At 43.2% G+C, this 25281-nt stretch overlaps 1 protein-coding gene across 3 annotated transcripts in view; it reads left to right on the top strand.

Annotated features, from left to right (window-relative positions):
- The window catches only part of ABCC4 (ATP binding cassette subfamily C member 4 (PEL blood group)), a 157709-nt gene that overhangs the window by 76970 nt on the left and 55458 nt on the right, over nucleotides 1-25281 (top strand). For all 3 annotated transcript variants that reach the window (XR_013837848.1, XM_079972434.1, XM_079972433.1), the window contains exons 20-22: nucleotides 8499-8578; nucleotides 21445-21595; nucleotides 23785-23904. Coding sequence is in view for 2 of the 3 variants with exons in the window: in XM_079972434.1 (XP_079828560.1) it covers nucleotides 8499-8578; nucleotides 21445-21595; nucleotides 23785-23904 (351 nt within the window). In the remaining variant the exon portion in view is untranslated. The remainder of the gene's footprint in view (nucleotides 1-8498; nucleotides 8579-21444; nucleotides 21596-23784; nucleotides 23905-25281) is intronic.

The following is a 25281-nucleotide window of genomic DNA, read 5'->3' as shown; positions in this document are numbered from 1 at the left end:
ACAAAAAGTAACAAACGCACAGCCCAACTACGCCGCCTCCTAGCCTGCCAACCTTAGTAGGGCACAGTGTTAGAAACTCCCATTGTTCTAGGTGCATTTTGCAAATGAAAATTTCGTTAGCGCGATCAGTTTCGGAGCTCTGGGCGCAGACCTGTGCCTAAGATTTCAGATTGAAACTGCAGAGTGGAAGGAAAGGAGGACCTTTTTCTGCCTCCCCACTTCCAGCTACTGGAGAAGAGACCCTTTTAAGAATATTAGGGGAGTGGGCAGCGGAAGGACTACACCATGTGGAAAATGAACATAATATTTTAGCTGCAGATCATTCATTTTCAGCTTTGTATTCTTGTTATAAAAAAGTGTGCCTAGACATTCCGTTGTTGCGCCCCTAACCTAGGATTAAGGTGCCATTTAGCTCCTACGTTTCATATCTCAGCTTCTAACACAATGGCGTTACCATTATTACCAATAAAGGGGTTTCTAACACTACTGACATGGTTCCTTGAATCAGGGCTGTGACTGCTGAACTGCACCAGTTTTAAACTTGATCTTACATTGAATAACCCTATTCTTTAAGTTCTTTGGCCTTCGAGATTTAAATGTCGGGTGTTTGCTGGATTCTTTCATGCGGAAGTATGAATGAACTTTTTGATACAGGTGAGTAGATTGTCAGGTGTTCTCATTATTTGGAAGGAAAGATTTGAACATCCACTCTGGAGTGTCAGCAAACACCTGCATGAGCAGAATTGTATATTGAGCCACCTGAGCACATTCTGATTCATGCAATTAAAGCAGTTTACAGAGTTGGTAAGAAAGGAATATCACATATTGAGGTTTGATGTCTCTTTCATGAAGAACAAAGGAGTTTCAATTCTTTCACTTCAAGTTTGGCCTAACCATTGTGTAATGAGGGAGGTTTAATGAATCATTGTTTAACTTAGATACTGCCAAGTATTTGACTATAACAGAGTCCCAAATGGGTACATAGTACTTTTCTGACAGACCCTTATTTAACTATGATTAATTGGCATTGGATAGTTATTTAATTACTTTAGAAGAAATCTTAAGTACAGTGTGTGTTCTGATTAAGTTATTTAATGTAATAACATGCATAGAATTGTGGAATTTGTGTGTTTCCCCCAAGGAAGATAATGCACATTACATGGGGAAAAGTGAGAGTTTGAAAATACCCTGAAATTTTCTAGGGCATGTGCTGTTTTAAAGTTTACCTCCAATGAAATATATCTTGCTACAAATCTAGCCTTTTTATTATTTGGCAGTGAGGGATATTTCTCTGTAGCACAGGAAAGAAACTAGTTGCTGTTGTTGTTGTTAATGATCCTGGGCATTTGGTTTTCCGAGATCTATAATATAATGTTCCTAGCAACCACAGCTTCAAGACAAAGACCTCTGCCTGTCTTCTCATCACCTGTCCTTGTCCCCCTCCTCCCCGGCCAAACATGTTTTAGTAAAAAGAAAATAAATTAGAGGGGTTAGTGCAGGGGTCAGCAAACCTTTTCAGCAAGGGGCTGGTCCACTGTCCCTCAGACTTTGTGTGGGGCCGCACTATATTTTTTGGTGGGAGGGGAATGAACGATTCCTATGGCCCACAAATAACCCAGAGATGCATTTTAAATAAAAGGACACAGTCTACTCATGTAAAAACACGCTAATCCCTGGAGCACCCGCGGGCCAGATTGAGAAGGCGATTGGGCTGGATCTGGCCCCCGGGCCTTAGTTTGCCTACCCATGGTGTTAGTGCTTTGTTACACTAGGATAAGAACGTAAGAAAAGCCTGCAGGGTTAGGCCAGAACCATCTAAGTCCAGCAGCCTTCTCACAGTGGCCAACCAGATGCCTAAGGGAAGCCCAAATGCATATTTTCTCCTGATGAAAATGAAGGCAGCACTTGAGAGACTGTTTTCTCCCCATCCACTTTTGAATCCTTGGAAGTCCGTGTGTCCCTTATTTTATGCCACAGGCTGTGAAGTAGGGCTGAGCTATCTATCGATCTATCATCCAAAACCGGTTTGAAGTCCATATCGTGATATCGGCTTCATAATTTCTGAGCTGGCAATATATCACAAATCATGATGTGTGTGCGCGCACTATGCAAAAATCACAATGTGGGAAAAACTGTGAAGCCAGCCAATGCCTCTACATAGCTCTGTCCTTATTTCAGACATCGTGATATATCTAGGGCACATTTTCCCTAAAGGTCTAGGAAAGTTCTTGTGTTCTTAGCTGTGTTCATGTACCTGTCTTTCCTAAGCCATATGATTCTACTTCATTGTTACCCAGAATGAACATGTGAATTTGCTTCTTTCACTTTTAGTTTCTTTTTTGCAAAATTTATTTAAATTGATTTTTAAAAGCTGATTTTCCCCATCCCAAACTTCCTTGTTTAAAGCAAAAGATTCCCCGCCCCCCCTTACTAGAAGCTCTGGCAAAACACACTTTTTTAAAACATTGCGTTACTCAACAGAACCTCACAAGGCAGGTACCAAAGCTACAGTTTGTTGGAGTTGATTAGCAACTTGATTACCCATGAGAACTAAGTCGTTATTTTAAAATGTGAATATTGCATATAAATAATCTTCCTTGTGGAATTATTAGTGTAGCTATTGGCTAGGTTGATACTAGCTTGGCTCTAAAATGGAATTATATTATTCTGGCACTCGTTAGCAGTTGTCATAACTGTAGACGTTACTTTATGCAACACTTGCGCATGTTTGTTTTGGGTTAGAAAGCCAAGACGGTGCTTTTACTGTGCTTATCTCATAAAGCTTATTTATTCCAAGCTTTGAAATGTGTGTTTTTGTGTGTGTTTTTAAAGAGAGGGGGAAGATACATGCCTCTCAAGTGTGTTTGAGAAAAATCCCTCTTCAAAAACTCCTCAAGCAGCCTTTTGGAGAATGAGACAGGAACTTGTGAGAAAAACTAGAGACAAAGCCTGAGATGCTCTCCGGATTGAGACTTCAAAGGGCAGAAGTGCTTTGTGACATAGTTTTATGAACATTTCATTACGGGGTTGTGTCTGCCCTCCAGCCCCCTAGGCCCTGCATCTAAATTACAAAGTGAAACCGAATTCCCAAGTAGTTGTGAGTAACCGTGTTGGCTTCTACCGTTTAGGTAAGCAAATATGACTCATGGGCAGAATGCGAAGGTTTTCCAGAGTTCATGACATTTCAGCAATTCCTTCTGACATGTACCGTGCTGGACCCTACATTCCCTTAGAGATGCTGGCCTGGTTCCAGGGAGCGCACGACTAGGCAGTTTGAACTTGTGATTCTCAAACAGCAGCACCATGAAATAAGAGGCGAGATTTATTCATTTTTGGCACCATGGAAAGTTTGAAAAGCTGTTTGTGAGATGGTTACTTATGCCCTGGTTAGATTTACAGTGGTACCTCGGGTTACAGACACTTCAGGTTACAGACTCTGTGAACCCAGAAATTGTACCTTGGGTTAAGAACTTTACCTCAGGATGAGAACAGAAATTCCACGCCGGTGGCGTGGCGGCAGCGGGAGGCCCCATTAGCTAAAGTGGTGCCTCAGGTTAAGAACAGTTTCAGGTTAAGAACGGACCTCTTCAGCAACTGCAGTGGGTTTCATTTATTTCCTGGTGAAGAAAATGCTTGCTTTATTTTACAACTCGGCCATCTCCAGTACTGGAAATGAGGCTGCTAACTAAAGATGAACCAATGCTTCTTTACCCCCTTCCCAACTTATCCACCTGAACCTCAAACCAGCAAGGTTTTTACATTTTGAAGGTATGTGCTGAATACGGCTGTGCCAAATGGGAAATGGGAAAAAGGTAGCAAGAAATTGCATTCCTCTTAATATAGAATTGTAGAGCTTTGAAAATTATTCGCTCTCTGGAGATGTCCCTAAAATGAGATTTGTATGGACACCAAAAGGCAAAACCTGAATTGTGTTTTGAAAGGAACGGTTCTAAGTCCTCAAGAGGTTTCTCACACTCAGAACTTGTCCTGCCTTCTCTTTTCTTTTTTCTTTTTGACACACAGTGACAATCTCACAATAAGTATGTACCTCCCTCTGACTACATATTTGTCTCCAGATATACAAGAGTATCTGATTGTTTGCAGTACACTAAGTGGGCTTCCAATTCCCCCTCCCCCTTTGAAATCAGGTCACCTGATGTCATGGCGATGTCAGGTGACTGGCTGCTCACCTGTAAAAGTGGCCTGTGAGCAGGTGGGGGGACCTTGGGATCCAGCTGACCAGATGGATCGTGTTCCCCACCCCTGCTTGGTGCGAGTGGTCCTGTTTGTATCTCCTCTGGCACCTGCAAAAGGGCTCAGTAAATGCCCTTCCTGTTGAATTCCTGCTTGCACTGGCTTATCCCTTCCTGCATTGAACACCATCACACTTATTTCATTGGATGCTAGACTGGAATATCCTCCTCCTTCCTGTTTTAGTCAGAGGGCAGGTAGAAAGAACTGTTCTCCCTGAGCATCCTTGAAGCTGCTGATGTAGTTACCTTTCTCCCCATTAATGCAGGTAGCAGAAAGAGGGGGAAAGCTTATGATAAAGACTCTCCTCCCTGGAAGAGAGGGGAGTGGTTGTGGGCAGGAGCCCAAGCTCCGCTCCTAGCAGGGGGCAGTAGCCCCCTGCCTCCCCCACTCACCTGGCTGGCGCCCACGCCCATCGGCAGGCACCCAACCAGGTGCCTCCGAGGGGGCGTGTTCAGCAGCCTATGTGCTGCGGCGCCAGCCCCTCCTCGGCCTCATTCTCCTCTCCGCCGTCTCGTCGCGAGTCACCCACCCTCCTTTGAGCGCAGGGTCTTAGTTCATTGGCCTTGCTATGGACCTTAGGTTGGTCGCCCTGGTTGTCCAGGGGGCCTGGTAGGAATTTTTCCATTTGGCATTAGGCTTTTTGGTTTTTTCGCCTACCTCATAGCAATCGTCACAACTTTCGTGGTATTGGTGGGTAGGTTAGGCATTGGAATAATGTGTTGTGGTGTGTCGAAGAGCTAGGTGTGGCCATCGCCTATGCCTTCAATTTTTGGGAATTCCATTAAAGGAATCCGGCGGCGTGTACTCTGTCCGATGCCTGCTTGGCGGGAGGCCATGGCACGACCCTCGGTGACATCAGGGGTGAGCCTATAGTTGGATTAGCATCAACAGGCTCCACCTACTGGTGAATAAACCCCCTTGTTTTAGACATCCAATGTCTAAGCCAATACCTTATCACTGCTGTAATCAATAAAGTTGTGGCTTTTTCTTGCCCATTAACCTTATATCACGTGTCCTTGTGTATTCATTCCACATTGCGGGGGTCGGGTCCTCGAACCACAATATTTTATTCTCTTGCTAATTACGCTGTTTTAAATGTGCATTTGATATCTGACTTCCTTTAGTGATGTTTTGTTTTGAAATTTTTGGTATACCTTTTCATATATTGTATACAATAAACAGTGGTACCTCGGTTTTCAAACTTAATCCATTCCAGAAGACCGTTCAAGTTCCAAAACGTTTGAAAACCGAAAACTCAATACAGAAGCCTCAAAACTGAAAACTTAAAACGGAAGCCCCCTTGGAAGTTCAATTTCCGAGGCATGTTCGAAAACGGAAGCATTTACTTTCCGGGTTTACCGCGTCGGAGTTCCAAAACGTTTGTCAACAGAGATGTTCAAAAACCGAGGTACCACTGTACTTGAAATGTTTAATACTTGAATACAATATACTTGAAATGTTTAATATACTTTTTTGTATATTTTATACTCTACAGTCGACCTCCTTTGTAATGTTTTATTTTAGAATCTTTAAGATAATATTTTAGTTTCCTGTTAATTATGTTGCTTTGAATGTATGTTTTATATTTCACTTTCTGCAATAATGTTTTATTCTGGCTTGTTTTATATGATGTTTTAAAGTGTTGTAAACCACTTGGAGATTTTTTTCTTCAAAATATAAAGTGGTGTTGAGATATGGTGATGATTCTTGCAGCAAAGTTGTCTATCTTCCTGTGCTAGTCTTTCTGTGTTATACTGCACACCCCACAACAGCCAATTTGTGACTGGCACCCACGGCACTTTTTTAAAATCCCAAATGGGTGGGGTACAAATATAACAACAACAACAACAACAACACCACAGTGGTACCTCAGGTTACAGACGCTTCAGGTTACAGACGCTTCAGGTTACAGACTCTGCTAACCCAGAAATAGTACCTCGGGTTAATAGTACCTTCAGGATAAGAATAGAAATCATGCAGTGGCAGCAGCGAGAGGCCCCATTAGCTAAAGTGGTGCTTCTGGTTAAGAACAGTTTCAGGTTAAGAATGGACCTCTGGAACGAATTAAGTTCTTAACCCAGGTACCACTGTAATAATAATAGTAGTAGTAGTAGTAGGGACGCAGGTGGCGCTGTGGGTTAAAGCCTCAGCGCCTAGGACTTGCCGATCGAAAGGTCGGTGGTTCGAATCCCTGCGGCGGGGTGCGCTCCCGCTGCTCGGTCCCAGTGCCTGCCAACCTAGCAGTTGCAAAGCACCTCCGGGTGCAAGTAGATAAATAGGGACCGCTTACCAGCGGGAAGGTAAACGGCGTTTCCGTGTGCGGCTCTGGCTCGCCAGAGCAGCGATGTCACGCTGGCCACGTGACCCGGAAGTGTCTCCGGACAGCGCTGGCCCCTGGCCTCTTAAGTGAGATGGGCGCACAACCCCAGAGTCTGTCAAGACTGGCCCGTACGGGCAGGGGTACCTTTACCTTTACCTTTAGTAGTAGTAGTAATATTTTTGTTCTACGCTTCATCTTGACGGTAAAGGTATAAATGAAATTCAGGTGCCGAGATCAACAAATCCATCTTTACCTGGCCTCATTGAAGAGCATAACTATTTGGCAATACCAAATGATTTGCATTGGGCCACAAATCATCTGGGTTGGGCAGTGATTCTCACCTAGGGTTTTTTCTCACCTAGGGTTGAGCTGCAAGAAATGGCCCCAGGCTCATCTTTGGTGCAGCAAGTTCTCTAGCGCAAGTGGAATTTAGTTCTTCTTCTTCTGCTGTGCTGTGCAATGCTAGGAGGATCAGTGTTTTATCACAGCAACTGCTTTGAGAGGCAGCTGAGAGAAAATCTAGCTTGCTTTGTTTGGCTTCCCAAAGAATAAAATTCCAAACTAAGTGGTGATGCTACCAAAAGCAACTTGTACTACTGTTCCCAAGCAAATACCTATTTCAAATATGGTCGGTGTTTAATGGACATAATGTAGAACATTTGGTGTGTATAAGTAAATCATTTGATACAGTTCAGGGATGAATCCAGACTTTATCCCAAGAGTAGATCCATTGAAATCAGTCACACTAAAGATATATTTTAGTGGGTGTGCTCTAAGCTTAACTAAGTTTGGATCCAACTCTCTCTCTGGTATAATCTATCCTTTAAATTTTATTATAAAAGCACTATATTACTAAGCAATATAAGAACAGGGGATTTTTATTTTTATAAATAAAGCAGGAGGTCCTTATCAGAAATTTCATTCAAGTGAAAAAAGTGTGAATGTTTAATTGATAACAGATTAACAACGATTTGTTGTACTAAATAAGCAGAAGGTTATTGTTTTTGTTTATTGTTATGGTTTGTCTTTTTGCGTTTTTATATTGTAAACCACTCTATGATCTTAAGATGAAGGGCTGTATAGAAACCAACTAATTGAATAAGATACAGTGGTACCTCGGAAGTCGAATGGAATCCGTTCCGGAAGTCCATTCGCCTTCCAAAACATTTGGAAACCAAGGCACATAAGCCGCGTCGGACGTTCAGGTTCCAAAAAAGTTCATAACCCGGAACACTCACTTTTGCAGCATTTGGGAGCCAAAACGTTCGACTTCACCAAGGTACCAGAGCTCAGCAGTCTTACATTGCTTTGTTCTAGAGATCAACAAAATTTGAACAAAAAAATTGATTTTGGAAACATTTGTAACTTCTTTGGGATATGCCCAAAATATTTACTTCCTCTCCCAGGTTGAAATATAAAAGTCTCCATAGTTACCAAAGGTTATATCCGAACACATGGGCCAAATCTTGATTCCATTTATCGCTGGTGGTGAAGCATATGTGCTACTTTTACTCAAAGTTTTTATGATCTTGGGCACAGGGAGACTTGTAAGAACTATCATGAAACCTAGCATGCCTTTTGAAATGATATATTCAGTGTTGCTCTTGAACATGCAGTCTTATTTATCCCATGGAGCAAAGCTATTAAATGTAGGCCCAAACAGTTTGCTTGATTTGGAAATGTCTATTTTCTGTTTCTGTATTGGGTTGTCAAATGGCGATAAAACAATGTCTCTATAAGGCTGCAATACTGTGCACAGTTCTTAAGGAGAAAACAACAACAGCAACTGAATATCGTGGGACTTTACTTCCAAGTAAAAATGTTTAGGATTGTTCCGTCTGCTTCTTTTCCTTTTCAGTTAGGAGCGAAACAACGCTACTTGATATCATGCTTCAATTTTTCTCCAATCATATTTTTTTTATAGGAAGAATTCTGAATCGTTTCTCCAAAGATATCGGCCACCTGGATGACTTGCTTCCATTAACGTTTCTGGACTTTGTGCAGGTAAATCAGTAGAGATCCTTGAAGAATTTGACAAGAGCACTTAGGTTTCGGGAATATAAAGTTATGATGATTTGCATGTCAATATTTTGTCAGTATTTCAGGTAGGTTAATGAAAGGACTTGTTTAAGAAGGGTGTAGTCAAAAATTGGGGGGGGGGGGATGAGTAATAAGTAGCAGGCAGGAGTGGCTGCCCGCACCTTGCCATTATGTCAAGGTTTCAGTACGTAGTAGCTACATGCTTGCTAAATTGCACCTAGTTTGCCTTGCAGCCATTTGGCAAGCCTGCCGCAGTGTTATGAAATATGTCCACAGTAAAGAAACAATCAGCTCACATGAAAAGATATCACTGATTAACCTAATTATGCATGTACTTCCTGAAAGAAGCCAGTGTTTACTGTACTGTTTTGGGATTAAGACAGGTGTGGCTATTTACAAAGAAGAGATTAGCAATAATAGGGCTGGAAACAATAGCTGTAATGAGAACAAAAGGAAGAAGTGGTTATAAATACCAAAAAGAACAAAAAAGTTGTCTAAGCACAAAAGATGTTATGTCAGGGAACTGGTGACGGATTAATTTGTGGCAGTTCGCTGGCTTTTCAGTGGCTTGTCGAACAGTACCTTTTTCTGGGAGCTATGAAGGAAGCATGACATGCGAGTCAACCTTCATACATTGTTTGATTGGCTCATTTTCCATGCTCCTATTTCTGGAGAATGCATTCCCTTTCTCCCCCTTCCACACATAGGTGCTGGCATGTATGCAATGGGACGCTGGTTGATGCATATGGATGTATATATACACATAGACGCACCATCTTTTATTTTATCTTTATATATATAATTTTTATTAAACTTTCTGTTTTACAATTTAAAATGCTCATTTTAACATCCTTAAAATATCAATGACTCCCCTTCTACTCTTTCCATGGTTCATTTTGCATATCATAAATCCCTGCATATTTTACAAAAACTAAGCCATTCAGTATTCCATTATTGCATCTGTCAAAACTTATTTACATTGTAGAATTTATCTTAATGCTGCCAACATTTTTAGGTGTACACAATTTTCCTCCCATATATTCAATAAATGTTGTCCAGTCTTCTCTAAACGTATGTTCTTCTTGTTCTCTTATTCCATATGCTAAATATGGAATCTGTGCATATTCTGTCAGCTTAAGTTGCCATTCTTCTTTAGTTGGGACCTCACACATTTTCTATTTTTGGACTAACAAAACATGGGCCGCAGTAGTAGCATACATAAATAACCTTTTTTGACACCTGGGAATTTCAGTCTGAATTATCCCCAACTGAAAGGACTCTGGGTTGGGTTTTTTTTTTGGAAAAGTACTTTTAAACATTTTTTTTCAATTCATTATGGATTGTTTCCCAATACTCTTTAACCCTTTTACAAGTCCACATGTAAAAGGACACACCATCTTTTCTAAGTGGGGAAAATTGCATTAATTTGGCATCTTTAATCATTGAGCACCTCCTTTAAGGACGGATGTGCTGCCCTTATTTTAAAAAAATAAATAAATGTGCAGGGTGGCTTGCATATAAGTTAGTAAAATACCAAGGGTTGCACCCAAGTGGTGGTTTTTCCTTAGCAGAAAGCATTTGGTGCACCCATATTTCTGCCAATCTGCCATAGGCACCTAAGCTGCTCTGATAGGTTATAGTGGTCTCCACCCAGAACAGAATGCGATACATTCTGGAGGGCTGCAGGATATAAGGAGGGGTGGCAAAAATCAGGTTCCCTGACTTGCCCCAAGTAGAAGCTCTTTCTGTAAGTTAAAGCCGCCGTAGGATACAACCCAGCCCATGATAAAACAATAGGGGACTCCAAAGACAACAGAAAAATGTATCATAAAATAGCACACCCAAACTGATTGCTAAAACATTTGGAACAAAAGGTGTTTGCCTGGAACCAAGAAGACAATTGGATGCCAAGCGGGCCTTCCTAGGGAGAGCATTCTACAAGTTTTAGGCTGGGTTGTCATCAATATGCTGATGACACCCAGCTTTATCTGTTGATGGACGGCCGCCCTCACTTGGCCCCGAACACACTGACCAGATGCTTGGAAGCTGTGGCTGCGTGGGAGCTGGTTGAAACTAAATCCTTCGAAGACAGAGGTCCTCTGGCTGGGTCAGAACGACATGAGGTTGGGGGGGGGGCCAACTCCCATCTATTGCGGGGGCTCAATTAGTGCCAGCGCCTTCTGTCAAGCGTTTGGGTGTAACCTTTGACTCCTCCCTTTCTGTGGAGGCACAGGTTGCAGCAACAGCAAAGGTGGCATTTTCCCATCTCCGCCGCATTAAGCAGTTGATCCCTTACCTTTCTCGCCCTGATCTGGCCACAGTGATCCATGCGATGGTCACCTCCAGGCTTGATTATTGTAACTTGCTCTACACGGGGCTGCCCTTGAAGCTGACCCAGAAACTCCAGCGGGTGCAGAAAGCTGCAGTGAGGCTCTTTACAGGGTCCTTGCCACAGGATCACATTCATCCAGTGCTTTACCATCTGCACTGGCTCTCAGTGGAGTACAGGGTCAGGTTTAAGGTGCTGGTTTTGACCTTGAAAGCCCTATGTGGCCTAGGACCCTTGTACCTACAGGGCCGTCTTTCCTGGTATGCCCGCGGAGTACCCCTTGATTCCTCCCATGCTCCACCGATAACAGGTTTGTCTTATCTTCCCATCACCCACACCAGCCCCTTCTGGGGAGGAGGTACATGAAAGTGAGACAGTCTCTGTGCATTTAGAGGGGAAAGTGGGGTTCTACGCTCTGCAAAGGGAAGGGCAATTCTTGGAGATGCCACTCTCAGCCCCTCGGTTAAGGAGTGAGAAACGCAGGCGACACCCATAAGGAGGCGCTAACACCAGAAAGAACTCCCCTTCCATATTTAGGGGGAAACAGAGGAATATACAAGGTTGACCCAACTTTTCTAAATTGATTTTAGAATGTATTTCAGTTAATTGACTGTGATTTTGTTAGCCGCTCTGAGCCCGGCTTTGGCTGGAGAGGACGGGATATAAATAAAACATTTATTATTATTATTATTATTATTATTATTATTATTATTATTATTATTTCTTAATGCTAGAGCTACCAGGGTCACCAGCAGGGCTAGAGACATTGGCTGGCATAGCTGGGCAGCTGCGGTTAACCTTCCTGCTGTCCAGTGTGCCTTCTTGCTACATCATCACAATATACCACCAGCTAAATATCGCGCTATCTTGATATATCACGATGTCTGAAATAAGGTTGGAGTTATGTAAAGGCATTGGCTTGCTTCACAGTTTTCCCCACATTGTGGTTTTTGCGGAGCATGCACACACACACACACACACACACACACACACACACACCGTGATTCACGATATATTGCTAGGTGAGAAATTAAAAAACCAATGTCACAATATGGATTTCAAACTGGTTATATTGATATATTGCCCAGCCCTACTGCTGGCCTACTATGGCCCTGGCCAACCTGTCTGGGCCCGGTGTGTTGGAAGTCAAAAAGAGTGTGCAGCTATACACATTCTCTTTATTAGAGCCAGTGTGGTGTAGTGGTTAAGAGCGGTAGACTCATAATCTGGTAAACCGGGTTCGCGTCTCCGCTCCTCCACATGCAGCTGCTGGGTGACCTTGGGCTAGTCACACTTCTTTGAAGTCTCTCAGCCCCACTCACCTCACAGAGTGTTTGTTGTGGGGGAGGAAGGGAAAGGAGAATGTTAGCCGCTTTGAGACTCCTTCGGGTAGTGATAAAGCGGGATATCAAATCCAAACTCTTCCTCTCTTTAGCTTCTGAGTGTTGGAGAGCCCTAGCTGCACATGAGGAGAATGAGAGGAAGCAGCAGCTACCGCTGGTGAGCTGTGTGCTGGGACTGTTAATAATAATAATAATAATAATAATAATAATAATAATAATAATTTATACCCCACCCATCTGGCTGGGTTTCCCCGCCACTCTGGGTGGTTCCCAACAGAATATTAAAAACAAGATAAAACATCAAACATTAAGGACTTCCCTAAATAGGGCTGCCTTCAGATGTCTTCTAAAAGTCAGGTAGTTGTTTATTTCCCTGACATCTGATGGGGCGGCGTTCCACATGGCGGGTGCCACTACCGAGAAGGCCCTCTGTCTGGTTCCCTGCAACCTCACTTCTTGCAGTGAGGGAACAACCAGAAGGCCCTCGGAGCTGGACCTCAGTGTCCGTGCTGGACGATGGGGGTCAGGTATACTGGGCAGAAGCCATTTAGGGCTTTCAAGGTCAGCACCAACACTTTGAATTGTGCTCAGAAACGTACTGGGAGCCAATGTAGGTCTTCCAGGACCGGTGTTACGTGGTCTTGGTGGCCACTCCCAGTCACCAGACCAGCAGCTACATTCTGGATTAGTTGTAGTTTCCAGGTCACCTTCAAAGGTAGCCCCATGTAGAGCACATTATAGTAGTCCAGAGCATGCACCACTGTGGCGAGACAGTGAGTTGGCCCAGATTGCTGCTATTGCGGGCGCTTGGTGTAGTTCTTGCTATTGCTAAACTGAGCATCCAATCCTGGGCAGCTCAAGTGGAAGACAGGAGACAGTGACTGTGTTGCACACGCTCTGCCTTGGACCTTGTATCCTGAGGAGCTGCTTTCTTGAGGAGATGTTTGTTTTGGCTTCCTTTCTGTGGTGCCGCCTGACAAGTCACTTTCCGAGGAAAGGAAAGGCAGTTGAACTCTGTATCGTTATTGAACCTGCTTCCCCAGTTCAAACACAAACGGATAAGAAAGATTAACATTGCCTATGAATGCTTGCCCTTAAATAAGTCCTGCGGAGTTCAGCGTGGCATATTCCCAATAAAATAGCGCATAGGATTTCAGCTTCTCTGCAAGCATTTCCAGCTGAACTGACCTCTGAGTACATACATCCAGTTGCCTAGAGCAATAATAAAAGCTACCCCTGTAAATGTAAACAAGTCCAGTATGGTTCTCCTCTTTTAAAAGTTGTGAATCTGAATACAGTGGTACCTCGCAAGATGAATGCCTCGTAAAACGAAAAACTCGCAAAACGAAAGAGTTTTTCGTTTTTTGAGTTGCTTCACAAGACGGATTTCCCTATGGGCTTGCTTTGCAAGACGAAAACGTCTTGCAAGTTTGTTTCCTTTTTCTTAAAACCGTGCATTCACTTCGAGGAGCAACTCATAGCACGCGGCGTGGTAGCCTTTTTTGAGGTTTTTGAAGACTTTGGTGATTTTTGAAGCTTTTCCAAAGTCCGTGCTTCGCAAGACGAAAAAATTGCAAGACGAAAAAACTCACGGAACGAATTAATTTCGTCTTGCGAGGCACCACTGTACCAAAATGTCACAGAGGGAGCATGTGGAGTGATGGAAATTTGATTCGCCTCACTCTAGCTTGAAGCTGGGTTTGGTACAGAACTGGCTTGATTACCCTGACGGACGACCTGTATTTTCCATTTCCCCTAAAGTTAAAAAAAGGCATAGGAGTCTGTTGGGACACATCCTTTTATTTTCTCCTAAGCTAATCTTGTATTTAATAGAGAAGAAGAATAAAAAGCTCCGCAAGTTTCCTGGTGGTTTTTGTCCTGCTTGTCAAGGGGCTCTGCAGCCCAAGAGATTTTAGAAAAGTAGTCATCTTTTTTTAATCTGCTTTATAAGCTCGCTTCCTTTTTGAATGTCCCCTGTGTACATTAAGCCTTTAAACATACAGGCATATTGAGGCATACGAGAAAATCTGTGCTGAGCAGAAAACTTTATTCCAGTTTCACAGTGCTGCATGGCAAGGTGCCCTTTGTCTGTAGTGCAAATAGTATCCTTGGACATGTGGATGCTTGTTGGGCATGGTTGGCTGTTTCATTTTTGTATCTGACAAAACATCTCATGCGAGATTTACAGCCTGGTAAGTTGTTACAACAGCTCTGAAAACAGGTGTGTGTAGCAAAGAAGCACACAATACAAACCACTTGGGTCTTTTTTTTTGGCTAAGACCAATGGCTTTCTACCATGGGAATGTATAATACCTTCCTCTTGACACAACAACAGCTTTTCACAATGCCTTACTTTTAACATCCAGGACAATGTTCAACCCACTGAGGTCTAGCTCTGATGGCCTTATGGCGGTTCCCTCACTGCGAGAAGTGAGGTTACAGGGAACGAGGCGGAGGGCCTTCTTGGTAGTGGCACTCTATCTGTGGAATGCCCTCCAATTAGGAGATAAAAAACTTTTAGAAGGCGTCTGACGGCAGCCCTGTATCGATAATTTTTTATTGTGTTTTTATATGTGCTGGAAGCCTCCCAGAGTGGCTGGGGCAATCCAACCATACAGAGTGTAAATAATAAAATAATTATCATAACACGCAAAATGCTATAATTTTGTCTTCAGGCCAATGGACTTTTCCTACAACAAGCAGGTTGCTTTGTACTTGATTTAATATTATTATTACTATTATTAGAATTTATATACTGCCCTATACCTGTGGGTCTCTGGGTGGTTCACAGAATATAATCAAGATATAAAACTACAAAATACATAATAAAAATAAAAACAACAATCCAATAGCCCCCCCCCCCATTTTTTTAAAAAGGGCATAGGATGTAAATCAGATCAACCAAAGTCCTGGTTAAAAAGGAACGTTTTTGCCTGGCACCTAAAGGTACCGTATATAATGAAGGCGCCAGGCAAACTTCCCTCGGGAGAGCATTCCACAGATGGGGAGCCACTGCAGAGAAGGCCCGTTCTCGTGTTGCCACCCTCCAGACCTCTTGAGGAGGAGGCACACGAAGAAGGGCCTCAGATGATGATCTCAAGGTCTGGGTAGGTCCATATGGAAAGAGGCGGTCCTTGAGGTATTGCAGTCCTGAGCCGTTTAAGGCTTTATAGGTCGAAACCAGCACTTTGAATTGAGCCTGGAAACTAATTTGCAGCCAGTGCAGTCGGAATAGGATCGGTGTAATATGCTCAAACCGTCTTGCTCCCGTGAACAACCTGGCCGCTGAATTCTGCACCAGCTGAAGTTTCCAAACCATTTTCAGAGGCAGCCCTACGTATAACGCATTGCGGTAATCTAACCTTGAGGTTATCAGTGCATTGACAACAGTAGTCAGGCTATCCCTGTCTAGATACTGTAGGGGCATAGCTGGGCCACCAGCTGATGGAAGGCACTCCGGGTTACTGAGGCCACCTGAGCCTTGAGCAACAGCAAAGGATCCAGGAGTACCCCCAAGCTGCGAACCTGCTCCTTCAGGGGAAGTGTAACCCAATCAAGACTTGAAGCACTAATCCAAATTTCATCTCCTTACTCCCTCTTTTGGTTGTGCTTAAGAGAGGAGGAGCAGGCCATTCCTGCCCTTAATAATTATTTAGGTCACATCTACACCAAGCGTAATGCATTTGCCCTTTACCAATATTTCTACCGATTTTGGCCAGGGCACAGGCTTCAGACAGCCTGCCAATCACTGTCACCTTTGTTTCAGGCTCCTGTGCCTGAAGAGGGCTCCAAGTGGACACAGCATGCATGGTTTGCTAATCTGAGGTCAAGAAGTTCTCCATTTGAGGTCCCTGAGCCCTTGGCAGCAAGGGGAAAGTTGCATACTGCCATGCAAATGGCTCATTCAGGCTTGTTTTAACCTTGCCCTTCATATCCACACCTCAAATATTTTCAAATGCACAAGAGCTGACGCAGCCAGTCTTCCATTTGTTTATCACTCCTCCCCATATTTCACCCCATTGCTGGCAATGCTGATTTTTAGTTGATGTATTTTCAGTCGAATTGTGAAGGGTTGCTGGTTTATTTATGTCTAGAGAAGCCCAGCTTTGTCCGAAGGATAACTCTTATTGAATATGATAAAGATCTTTTGTCACTTGTTTTGTTTGCAGGTGTCTTTTTATAAGACATCCTCTAATCCCTTCAGGAAGAAATATTTTCTCCTTCTTAAAGAAGAGAGAGAGAAGAGAAGAGAAAGAAATCAGTATTAACTAAGTATAAAAGCTCTGAGCCTCTACCATTGTTGTTGATTCTTTGAGGGACATTTCCCAACAGTCATTGTTCAAATGGTTGTCAGGAGGAATCAAGTGAAACTCAATAAACAATGCCGTAACTGGTCCTCTCACTTTGTGTGCAGAAGCTTTTCTTGAGAGGATTTGCATTGAAGAAGTGGTCCATTTTCGAGTTATCATAGGGTCATTTAGAAGCATTCCAGCCTTTTCTCTTTTTTGCTTTACTAGCAGTTGCATATTTCAGTTCTGCACAAATAAGCTTGACCTATCTAGGCCTTGGAAGACTTTGAGGCGAGCACTGGAGGAAGAAAAACAAACCTGCAAATACCTTAGGGATGCTTTTGCTCTTTCCAGAGTTAGGGTATAGATTTTAACAGAAATATGTAAAGCTTCCTGCTCGCATTGTTGTGCTGTATGCATGTATAATAATTGATTTGATTAGACTGGATAGCTTTCCTGGAATGCAGTCCCCAACATAACTACTTGGAAGTAAGCCCCATTGAGTTCACTGAGGCTTACTCTTGGTTAGTCGGTACAACATTGCACAAATTATTGTAATCGGTGAGACTTCTAATTGGGCTTCTCTAGAGATTTTTCATAAAGTACTTGCTTCTAAAACGCTAATATATAGGATTTGTGTCTGTTTTTAAGGATTGTGTGTTTTATATTCGCAAAGACCCTTACTTCAGAATGTCTAGATGTGACCTGCAATTTTGTGTATGTTTTCTTGGAAGGAAATCCCACTATTTTCAGTAAACATGTTTAGACCTGCAGCCTTAAACTTGAAGAGAACTGTGTAGATGGACCCTTGATAGCTTTTGACCCTAGCTAGCCACTTTGAAAAATACTGGCTGTTGAATTATGCCAAATATTTTAACTCAAGTTCTTCACATTTCCTTTAGTTTTGCCTTGCTAACTCTCTCTCTCTCTCTCTCTCTCTAGGTATTATATATTGATTTTTAAAGAATAATTTTATAGGTTTTTTTTATTGTAACAAACAAATTATCCAATCAGTAAAACTGCAGGTTATCTTGTCACCCAGCTTCTAGACCATAGGAATTTAGAAAGTTGAAAATATTTTGTCCATCAACTTTAATTTCTTTTCCCCCCTTCTCCTCAATGTCGAGTTTGGGTTTTTTATTTTATTTTAAAGCCCACCTCAAGACTTTGCTTTGTTTCTGGAGAAACATTGTGTGCTCTCTGCAGCTGCCCTTGGAGAGAGAGAGAAAAAAAGGCCAGTGATTTATTGAAGCAAGCTGAATTGAAAACCCCCTTTTTTCCCCTCCCCAAAATCAACAGCTTGACTGAGTTTAAATAACTGACTTTTCATATCCTTTCATCACACACAAAGACCTAATCCTGAGACTACTTGAGCCACCAATGTCGGCTGTGGACAAGACCACCACTGGAAATGTCACTCCCTTCTCACCACACACAAAAACACATTGACTGCAGCTTTATGAAGTGAAAATGCCAAAGAAAAGGAAAATGCGAACGAGGTGGCCACAGTCATTTTTCTCCCCCCCAAAAAAAGGGGGGGGAGAGAAAAACTGCTGCATCTGGATATTAAGGACAAAAAGTGCCTAAGACGACGATAATAGCTTGGGTCACTAGCTTTCATAAGTGCAAATGAGTGGAACTGCCTCTGTTTGTTTCAACACCACTGACCCTTATATTTTATTGTGTGGAAATGTCAGGGAAAGTGTGTTGAAGGCATTCCGGCCTCTTTAAGCTTAACAATGCCTTCGTCATTTTGAGATTCCCAAGTGCTGCTCCACCCCAACCGCCTGCCCTCTTTCATGGGCAAAGAAGACTTATACAATTTTTGATAATGATTACATTCACATTCCTCTCTTTTTTAATATAGTTTATAAGGTAAATGCATTACTTGATGCTTGTGTGTGGATTTGCTTAATCCATAAGAACAGAAGGCCCCTATTGATTTATTGTAGACCGGCCTCTCATTGGCCTCTGCCATTTTTCTTTTACTGTGAAACGAGCAGGCAGGGAGAAGGAAAAATGCCATTCTTGTTATTTAAACAACTCCTTTTTGGAGTTCTGGGGATTTGGGGACAGAGCATGGACACCTCTCACAGCAGTTCTGTGAGATGAACCGGAGTAGAAATGATCTTCAAATCTGATGTTGGGTGGGCTCGTATGGAGAAACTTATATAGCATAGCACACTACCGACAGAAGGTCCCTTCCATCTCATCTTGTCTCCTTGGGATTGTGTGTGTAGATCTAACCCAGAGGAGACCAACACAGCGCCCACGGGTACCAGTGTGCCTTCTGGTATCTCCTGTGGCACCATGAAAGGTCTCACCTCGGAAATCCACAATACACAAGGGCCTCTTTGCTCTTCCTGCTCAGTTCCTGTTCTACATCAGACACACACCCCTTAAAACATGCCCACATTTCATTGGATGCCAGGATTGGACACCAGCCCTATCCTTTTCAAAAATGTGTGTGTGTTTGTGTACAAAATCTCCACCATCGTTGCACAGTCTCCTGACAAGAAGATTGTGGGGGGAGGAAGAAAAGACCAAGCAAGGTCATTAACATTTCTAACACCTTCTCAGCTACTACAAATCTTTTAATTCTCCTGTCAGTCAGGGAGTGTAACAATCCTGTTCTAAATGGTGATAAGTACAAATCTTCCAGATTGCCTTAAACTATTGATATACTATAGATATGACTTATGTGCTTACAAACAAAGTACTTTTTTCTGTTTGGCAAAAAGAGACGGCAGATTTCACTTTTTGATTCAAAGGAGGGAGGGCGATCTTTAAGCATAATTTGAATTGCCGAGATGTGTTTACCGGTGTGGCGTCTTTACAGCATAAATATGCATAAATAAGCTAAACCAATCTGGGAACAAGACTTTATCTCTGGCAAACATTACCCCCCCCCCCCCGCTCCCAAAGTCTTCTAAAATGTGCTCCTAGGTTTATGTGCACATCTTTTATCGGATTTTAGAACTCTTTTCACTTGCTTTTCATGAGATTTAAAAGTGATACACTGACTGATAGGCAAACCTTCCAGTAGATTTAAAGGAGTAGCATTGATAGCAGCAAATATTTGCCGCCGCCGTCCCCCGCCCCCCCCCCCCCCCCGGTCAACCATGAAAATTATGGGTTGGGTAGCAGAAGATGAAGAGCACAAGTAAGAGGCTGCTGTTGAAGTCCTGTTCTGTTTATCCTCCTGTCTGTTTGGCCGTTGTGAGAATAGGATGGTAGACCAGGAGACCTTTTGGCCTGGTCCAATAAAGCTCTTCTTAAGTTCCTAAGCATCTTCTTGAGAAGAGCAGAGGGATGCAGATAGTTTTTGTCTGACCTGACCTGTGTGTAAGAGTTGCAAGGGACCCCAAGGGACTCGGCTAAAGCATCCTGGACAGATGTCCATCCAACCTCTGCATAAAAAAGTGTCTTCACTCCCATCGTTCAGCCCTGACACTGAGGCCCAGCTCAGAGGGCCTTCTGGCAGTTACCTCGCTGCGAGAAGCGAGGTTACAGTGAACCAGGCACAGGGCCTTCTCGGTAGTGGCGCCCACCTGTGGAACGTCCTCCCATCAGATGTTAAGGAGATAAACAACTATCTGACTTTTAGAAGACATCTGAAGGCAGTCCTGTTTAGGGACGTTTTTAATGTTTGATGTTTTATTGTGTCTCTAATATTATTTTGGGAGCTGCCCAGAGTGCCTGGGGAAACTCAGCCAGATGGGTGGGGTTTTTTTATTTTTTTTATTTTATTATTATTATTATTATTATTATTATTATTATTATTACTATTTAAAACCTCCAAGGAAGCAGAGTCCACCACCTCTTGTGGGAGTCCGTTCCACTGTTTAGTCAGAATCTCCTTTCTTGTAACTTGAAGCCATTGGTTCGAGTCCTACTCTCCGGAGCAGGAGAAAACTTTCTCCATCTTCCATGTGAAATGAGTTGCTTTTTTTTTTTTAAAAAAAAGCAGAATTGTTTTGGATTTTTCATTGAAATTTCCGAATTTATTGTGCCTCAGCGGGACCTTCTAAATTAACCTTCAATTGCACTTCCAGTGCCTACTCGAATACTTTCGGTAGTGAAAAGGCTAGAGAAAGTTAGAGAAAGTAAAGGGAGCCCATTCCTCCTTTTATTTATTTTAATCATGGCCCATCAAATTCTGGACCTTCCACTGCTGCGATGCAAGGTGTGCTTCCAGGGATGTTGTTGTATTTGCATACGTTAAAGAGTTGTTGGGAAATCGGGCAATTAGGTGCCTTAACTACGCAAGGCTTGGTCGCCACCTATGCATAACTATGTCTGCCTTTTTGAGACTACTTCATTAAGAGTTCATTTGTATGCAATTTTGACTTTCCAAAATGCATGCACTACATTACGGTGATCCGCCCTGTCATAAGTGTGATGATAATAATAAGGTGTCATGGGCTGATCTAAAGCACCTTTCAAAGATGGAGTCAGACATCTGTTAGTCATCTTAACAGTTTTCTCCTCCTGTTTTGCTTTGATCCCAGTGAGACTTTAGTTGTATCCACCTCATTCTGCATAGCATTGCTTCCCCTTTGACAGGTCTTTGTTTCTAAATATTGCAGCCTATAATCCAGCGCCTTCGATGGGGAATTGGAAATTTTAAAGGCCTAAAATATTCCACAGTGTTGTAACGTTTGGAAATTTTGTCTGGCTCAATTTCGTTGCCCAATGGGAGTACATATGTTTTCAGAAAGCACAGTATTGCTCCTAAGTTCCTCAGGATTTCTTTTGTTTGTTTGTTTTTTTTAAAAAAAAAACAGGAGTACAGTATTTTTTATATTATAATAAAGACTTTGGGGTTGAGAAAATAACTGGACTCCTTTTGTGATTTGGTTGTTGCAGACTTTGCTTCAGATATGTGGCGTGGTGGCAGTGGCAATTGGAGTGATTCCCTGGATTCTCGTCCCTTTAATTCCACTCTTCATTCTTTTTATCTTTCTTCGACGGTATTTCTTGGATACATCGAGAGACATTAAACGTTTGGAATCTACAAGTATGTATTATTGATACGGCTTGTTTTTAAAAGATTTAGGCATCATTTAAGAGTGCAAGAGGCTTAAAAGTTTTGCCCATAACTCAAGGACAGTACTGGTTTCTCTCCCCTTCCTTTTTTGAGAAAACTGAAGAGTGCCTTGATGATGATTTTCAAATGCTTCTTGTTCACTTGTTTCTGTGTTGTTGCGACAGCTGTTAAATACCGTATTTTTTTGCACCATAACACTCACTTTTTTCCTCTTAAAAAGTAAGGGGAAATGTCTGTGCGTGTTATGGAGGGAATGCCTACAGGTGGCATGCCTACAGATTTTCCTCCTCTAAAAACTACGTGCGTGTTATGGTCGGGTGTGTGTTATAGAGCGAAAAATACGGTAGGTTATGTAACATTCTGCTTCTAGGCCCAGAACAAACAACACCACCACTACTGGGTCTTCTAAGTATGGCTGGATTCACATGACCTCTTATTCCATTTTCATGATGTTTCCCTTACTGTTATATTCAAGCTTTCACGCAAGGTAAAAGCCACTTCCGGAACTGTAGTGGTACAGGTTTGGCACTCATTTTAATATTATTTTCAATAAGATTTTTTTTTCCTGGGAACAAAAAACATGGAAATGAGGGTCGGCAGACGGTCCTCCTCGGGTGAAGTGGGGTCCACAGCGGGAAGCCGGGCAAGGACAGGAACTCTGGGGGAAACAGGACTGGATGCTGGCCGAAACAGCTCATCAACGACGTTGCTCCTGCAACCTGGGACCGGGCTGACTGGCCTTTATCTTCTCTGAGGCCAGGGGCGGTCCCGGCCCCCAGGAGACCCGCCTCTCCTGGCCTTAAGGCGAGCACTCCTCCTGGGAGAAACCAGTTCCCTTCGCCTCTCTGCCCTGAGCCTCTGCAGTTCAGGAGAGGCTGAAGGGCTACTGGGCCCAGGGGGAGACTCACCTGTAGGCACTGAGTCCTCAACCACCTCTGGAGCCAGAGTGGATTCACCTGGTGCCTGCTCCTGAGGATCCGGCACAGGTGCAGGCGCTTCAGAATCAAGGCCCTGCCCCAGTTCAGCCGGCCCTGGAGGCGGGGACTCCTGTGCAGGCTGGGATTCCTCCAGTTCAGCCTCTGAATCGGATTCCCAGGCCATCACAGCACCATATTTCACTGAAGTTTCAGAAGTGCCTTTTATGTTGTGCGAAAACTCAGATATAATGTCGCACTTAACAGTACCTGTGTAAGGTAAAAAGCTAAAGGACCCCTGGACAGTTAAGTCCAGTCAAAGGCAACTATGGGGTTGGTTGTGGCGCTCATCTTGCTTTCAGCCAAGGAAGCCAGCGTTTGTCCACAGACAGCTTTCTGGGTCATGTGGCCAGCATGACTAAACCTCTTCTGGCACAACGGAACACTGTGACGTAAGCCAGAGCTCATGGAAACACCATTTATCTTCCCACCGCAGCGGTAGCTATTTATCTACTTGCACTGATGTGCTTTCGAACTGTTAGGTTGGCAGAAGCTGGGACAGAGCAACAGGAGCTCACCCCATCGTGTGGATTCAAACCACCAACCTTCTGATCGGCAAGCCCAAGAGGCTCAGTGGTTTAGACCACAGCGTGTATAAGGTACAGTGCAAGGTCAGGGGTGGCCATCAAAGCCACCCCTAAATTTGATGACCCTTGCCATTGAAGCACATGTAAAGTTGGGGTGCCAAGATGGATGCACTTGGCACAAGCTCTGAAGTTGCCTTCAGCTTGGGTTCAGTTCTCCTCACTGGTCCATTGACATGGCTTCTTCACGCTCTGTGTTCTCATCTTTACTGCTAAAAATGCTCTTGGGATGTCCTCCTGATGCTACTTCTGCCTCTATCTTGTAAAGTAAGCGGGTACACCCAACTAATCAGCAGCCCACCCAGGTTTCTCTGACTGGAGGCTGTGTTACCCATGTACCAAACAGTATAACATTCTCACCGGTAAGATGTAACCCAATAAGTTTCACAGTTATGTGACTTGGTATAAATTAAAGTAGTCCGTTCTTGAGAATTCTGAATCACAGAATACTTTATCAGTGATAAGCATGGTTAACATAACCTTGGAGGAAAACCCTCTTTCTCTCTCTTTTATATAGCTGAGTAATAAATACCATACATTTATTCAGATAGTACTACTCTTAGTTGAGAATGATGGTATCATTTAACCCCTCATCTTGCAGCTCGAAGCCCCGTGTTCTCTCATTTGTCATCATCGCTCCAGGGACTTTGGACTATTCGTGCTTTTAAAGCAGAGCAAAGATTCCAAGAATTATTTGATGCTCATCAAGATCTTCACACAGGTTTGAAAAAAATAAAAATAAATAAATATTTTGCAGTTTGGTGGAATTGAGTCGCAAAGCTTCTGCTGAGCTGTACTACTCAAGATGCAGGTGAAGAGTAAGAATTTTATAGCTACATAGCTATTAAATTCTTACTTTGAGACTGACAACCCTTTAGCACAAGCATGGGGGAACCTGTTTCTCTTCAGCTTTTGTTGGACTACAACTCCCATCATCCTTAACCAATAACATGCTGGCTAAGGCTGATGGGAGTTGGAGTCTATCAACTGCCCTTTATCCCTTTCCCACTCCTAGAATCTCATCCAGCCTCTGATGCTTGAAAATCATTGCAAGGATCCTGTTCCAGATTGGCTGAAGCCCTCAACAGGAGCACTTCTCTTAGGGCAGGGGTCTTCAAACGCGGCTCCGGAGCCGCATGTGGCTCTTTTACACCTTTGCCGCGGCTCCGGGGCGGATACTAGCGAGGGGAGGATGCGCATTGTGTGCCCCGACACTCCCCACTGTGGCGGGCGCTGTACTGGCTGTGACGTCGCATGGGGGCGGTGCATGCGTTAGTCATGCACCGTCCCGACGTCACCTTCCCGCCCGCCCGCCCGCCCACTACATTGTAAGGGGCATGTACGCTGGTCACTGCATTGAAAGAGGGCATGTACGCTGGTCACTGTTTTGAAGGGGAGTGAAGAACACACACACACACAAAGGTAACTTGTTAATTTAATGTTTATTTCTATGAGGAGGAATAATTCTGAGGGGTCAAACAAAGAAATAATAATAAAAAGTGACAAAAAAGTTATTTTTATAATGACGAGTTTTGCGGCTCCCAGTTTTTTTTCCTTCGGAAACAGGTCCAAGTGGCTCTTTTTGTCTTAAAGGTTGCAGACCCTTGTCTTAGGGGTTTGGGATATACTGCAACATTGTGTTGCAGGTAGGGAGGGATTTCGGGATTTCTGGCCCCTGACTCTTCCAAATGTGTACATTCATAAGTCTGTTCCATCTCATTTCTGTGTTAGTCTACAAGTACCATCTGCACAAAAACATACATTTTAATATGTATTGTACCTCGGGTTACAAATGCTTCGGGTTACAAACACTTCAGGTTACAGACTCCGCTAACCCAGAAGTAGTACCTTGGGTTAAGAACTTTACTTCAGGATGAGAACAGAAATCACTCAGCGTCAGTGGGGGGCCCCATTAGCTAAAGTCGTACCTCAGGTTAAGAACAGTTTCAGGTTAAGAACGGATCTCCAGAACGAATTAAGTTCTTAACCATAGGTACCACCGTATGTCATTTTTAAAAGTATTTATCTAAAAATATGCACTCTAGAATGCATTTTGATACTTTTTTAAAAAAATCAGGAACTGCACTGCAGAAATTGG

Source organism: Podarcis cretensis (assembly GCF_951804945.1).
Source record: "Podarcis cretensis genome assembly, chromosome: 4".
Lineage (NCBI taxonomy): Eukaryota > Metazoa > Chordata > Lepidosauria > Squamata > Lacertidae > Podarcis > Podarcis cretensis.
Note: the sequence above shows the minus strand (reverse complement) of the source record. Positions and strands in the feature narration are given on the sequence as shown.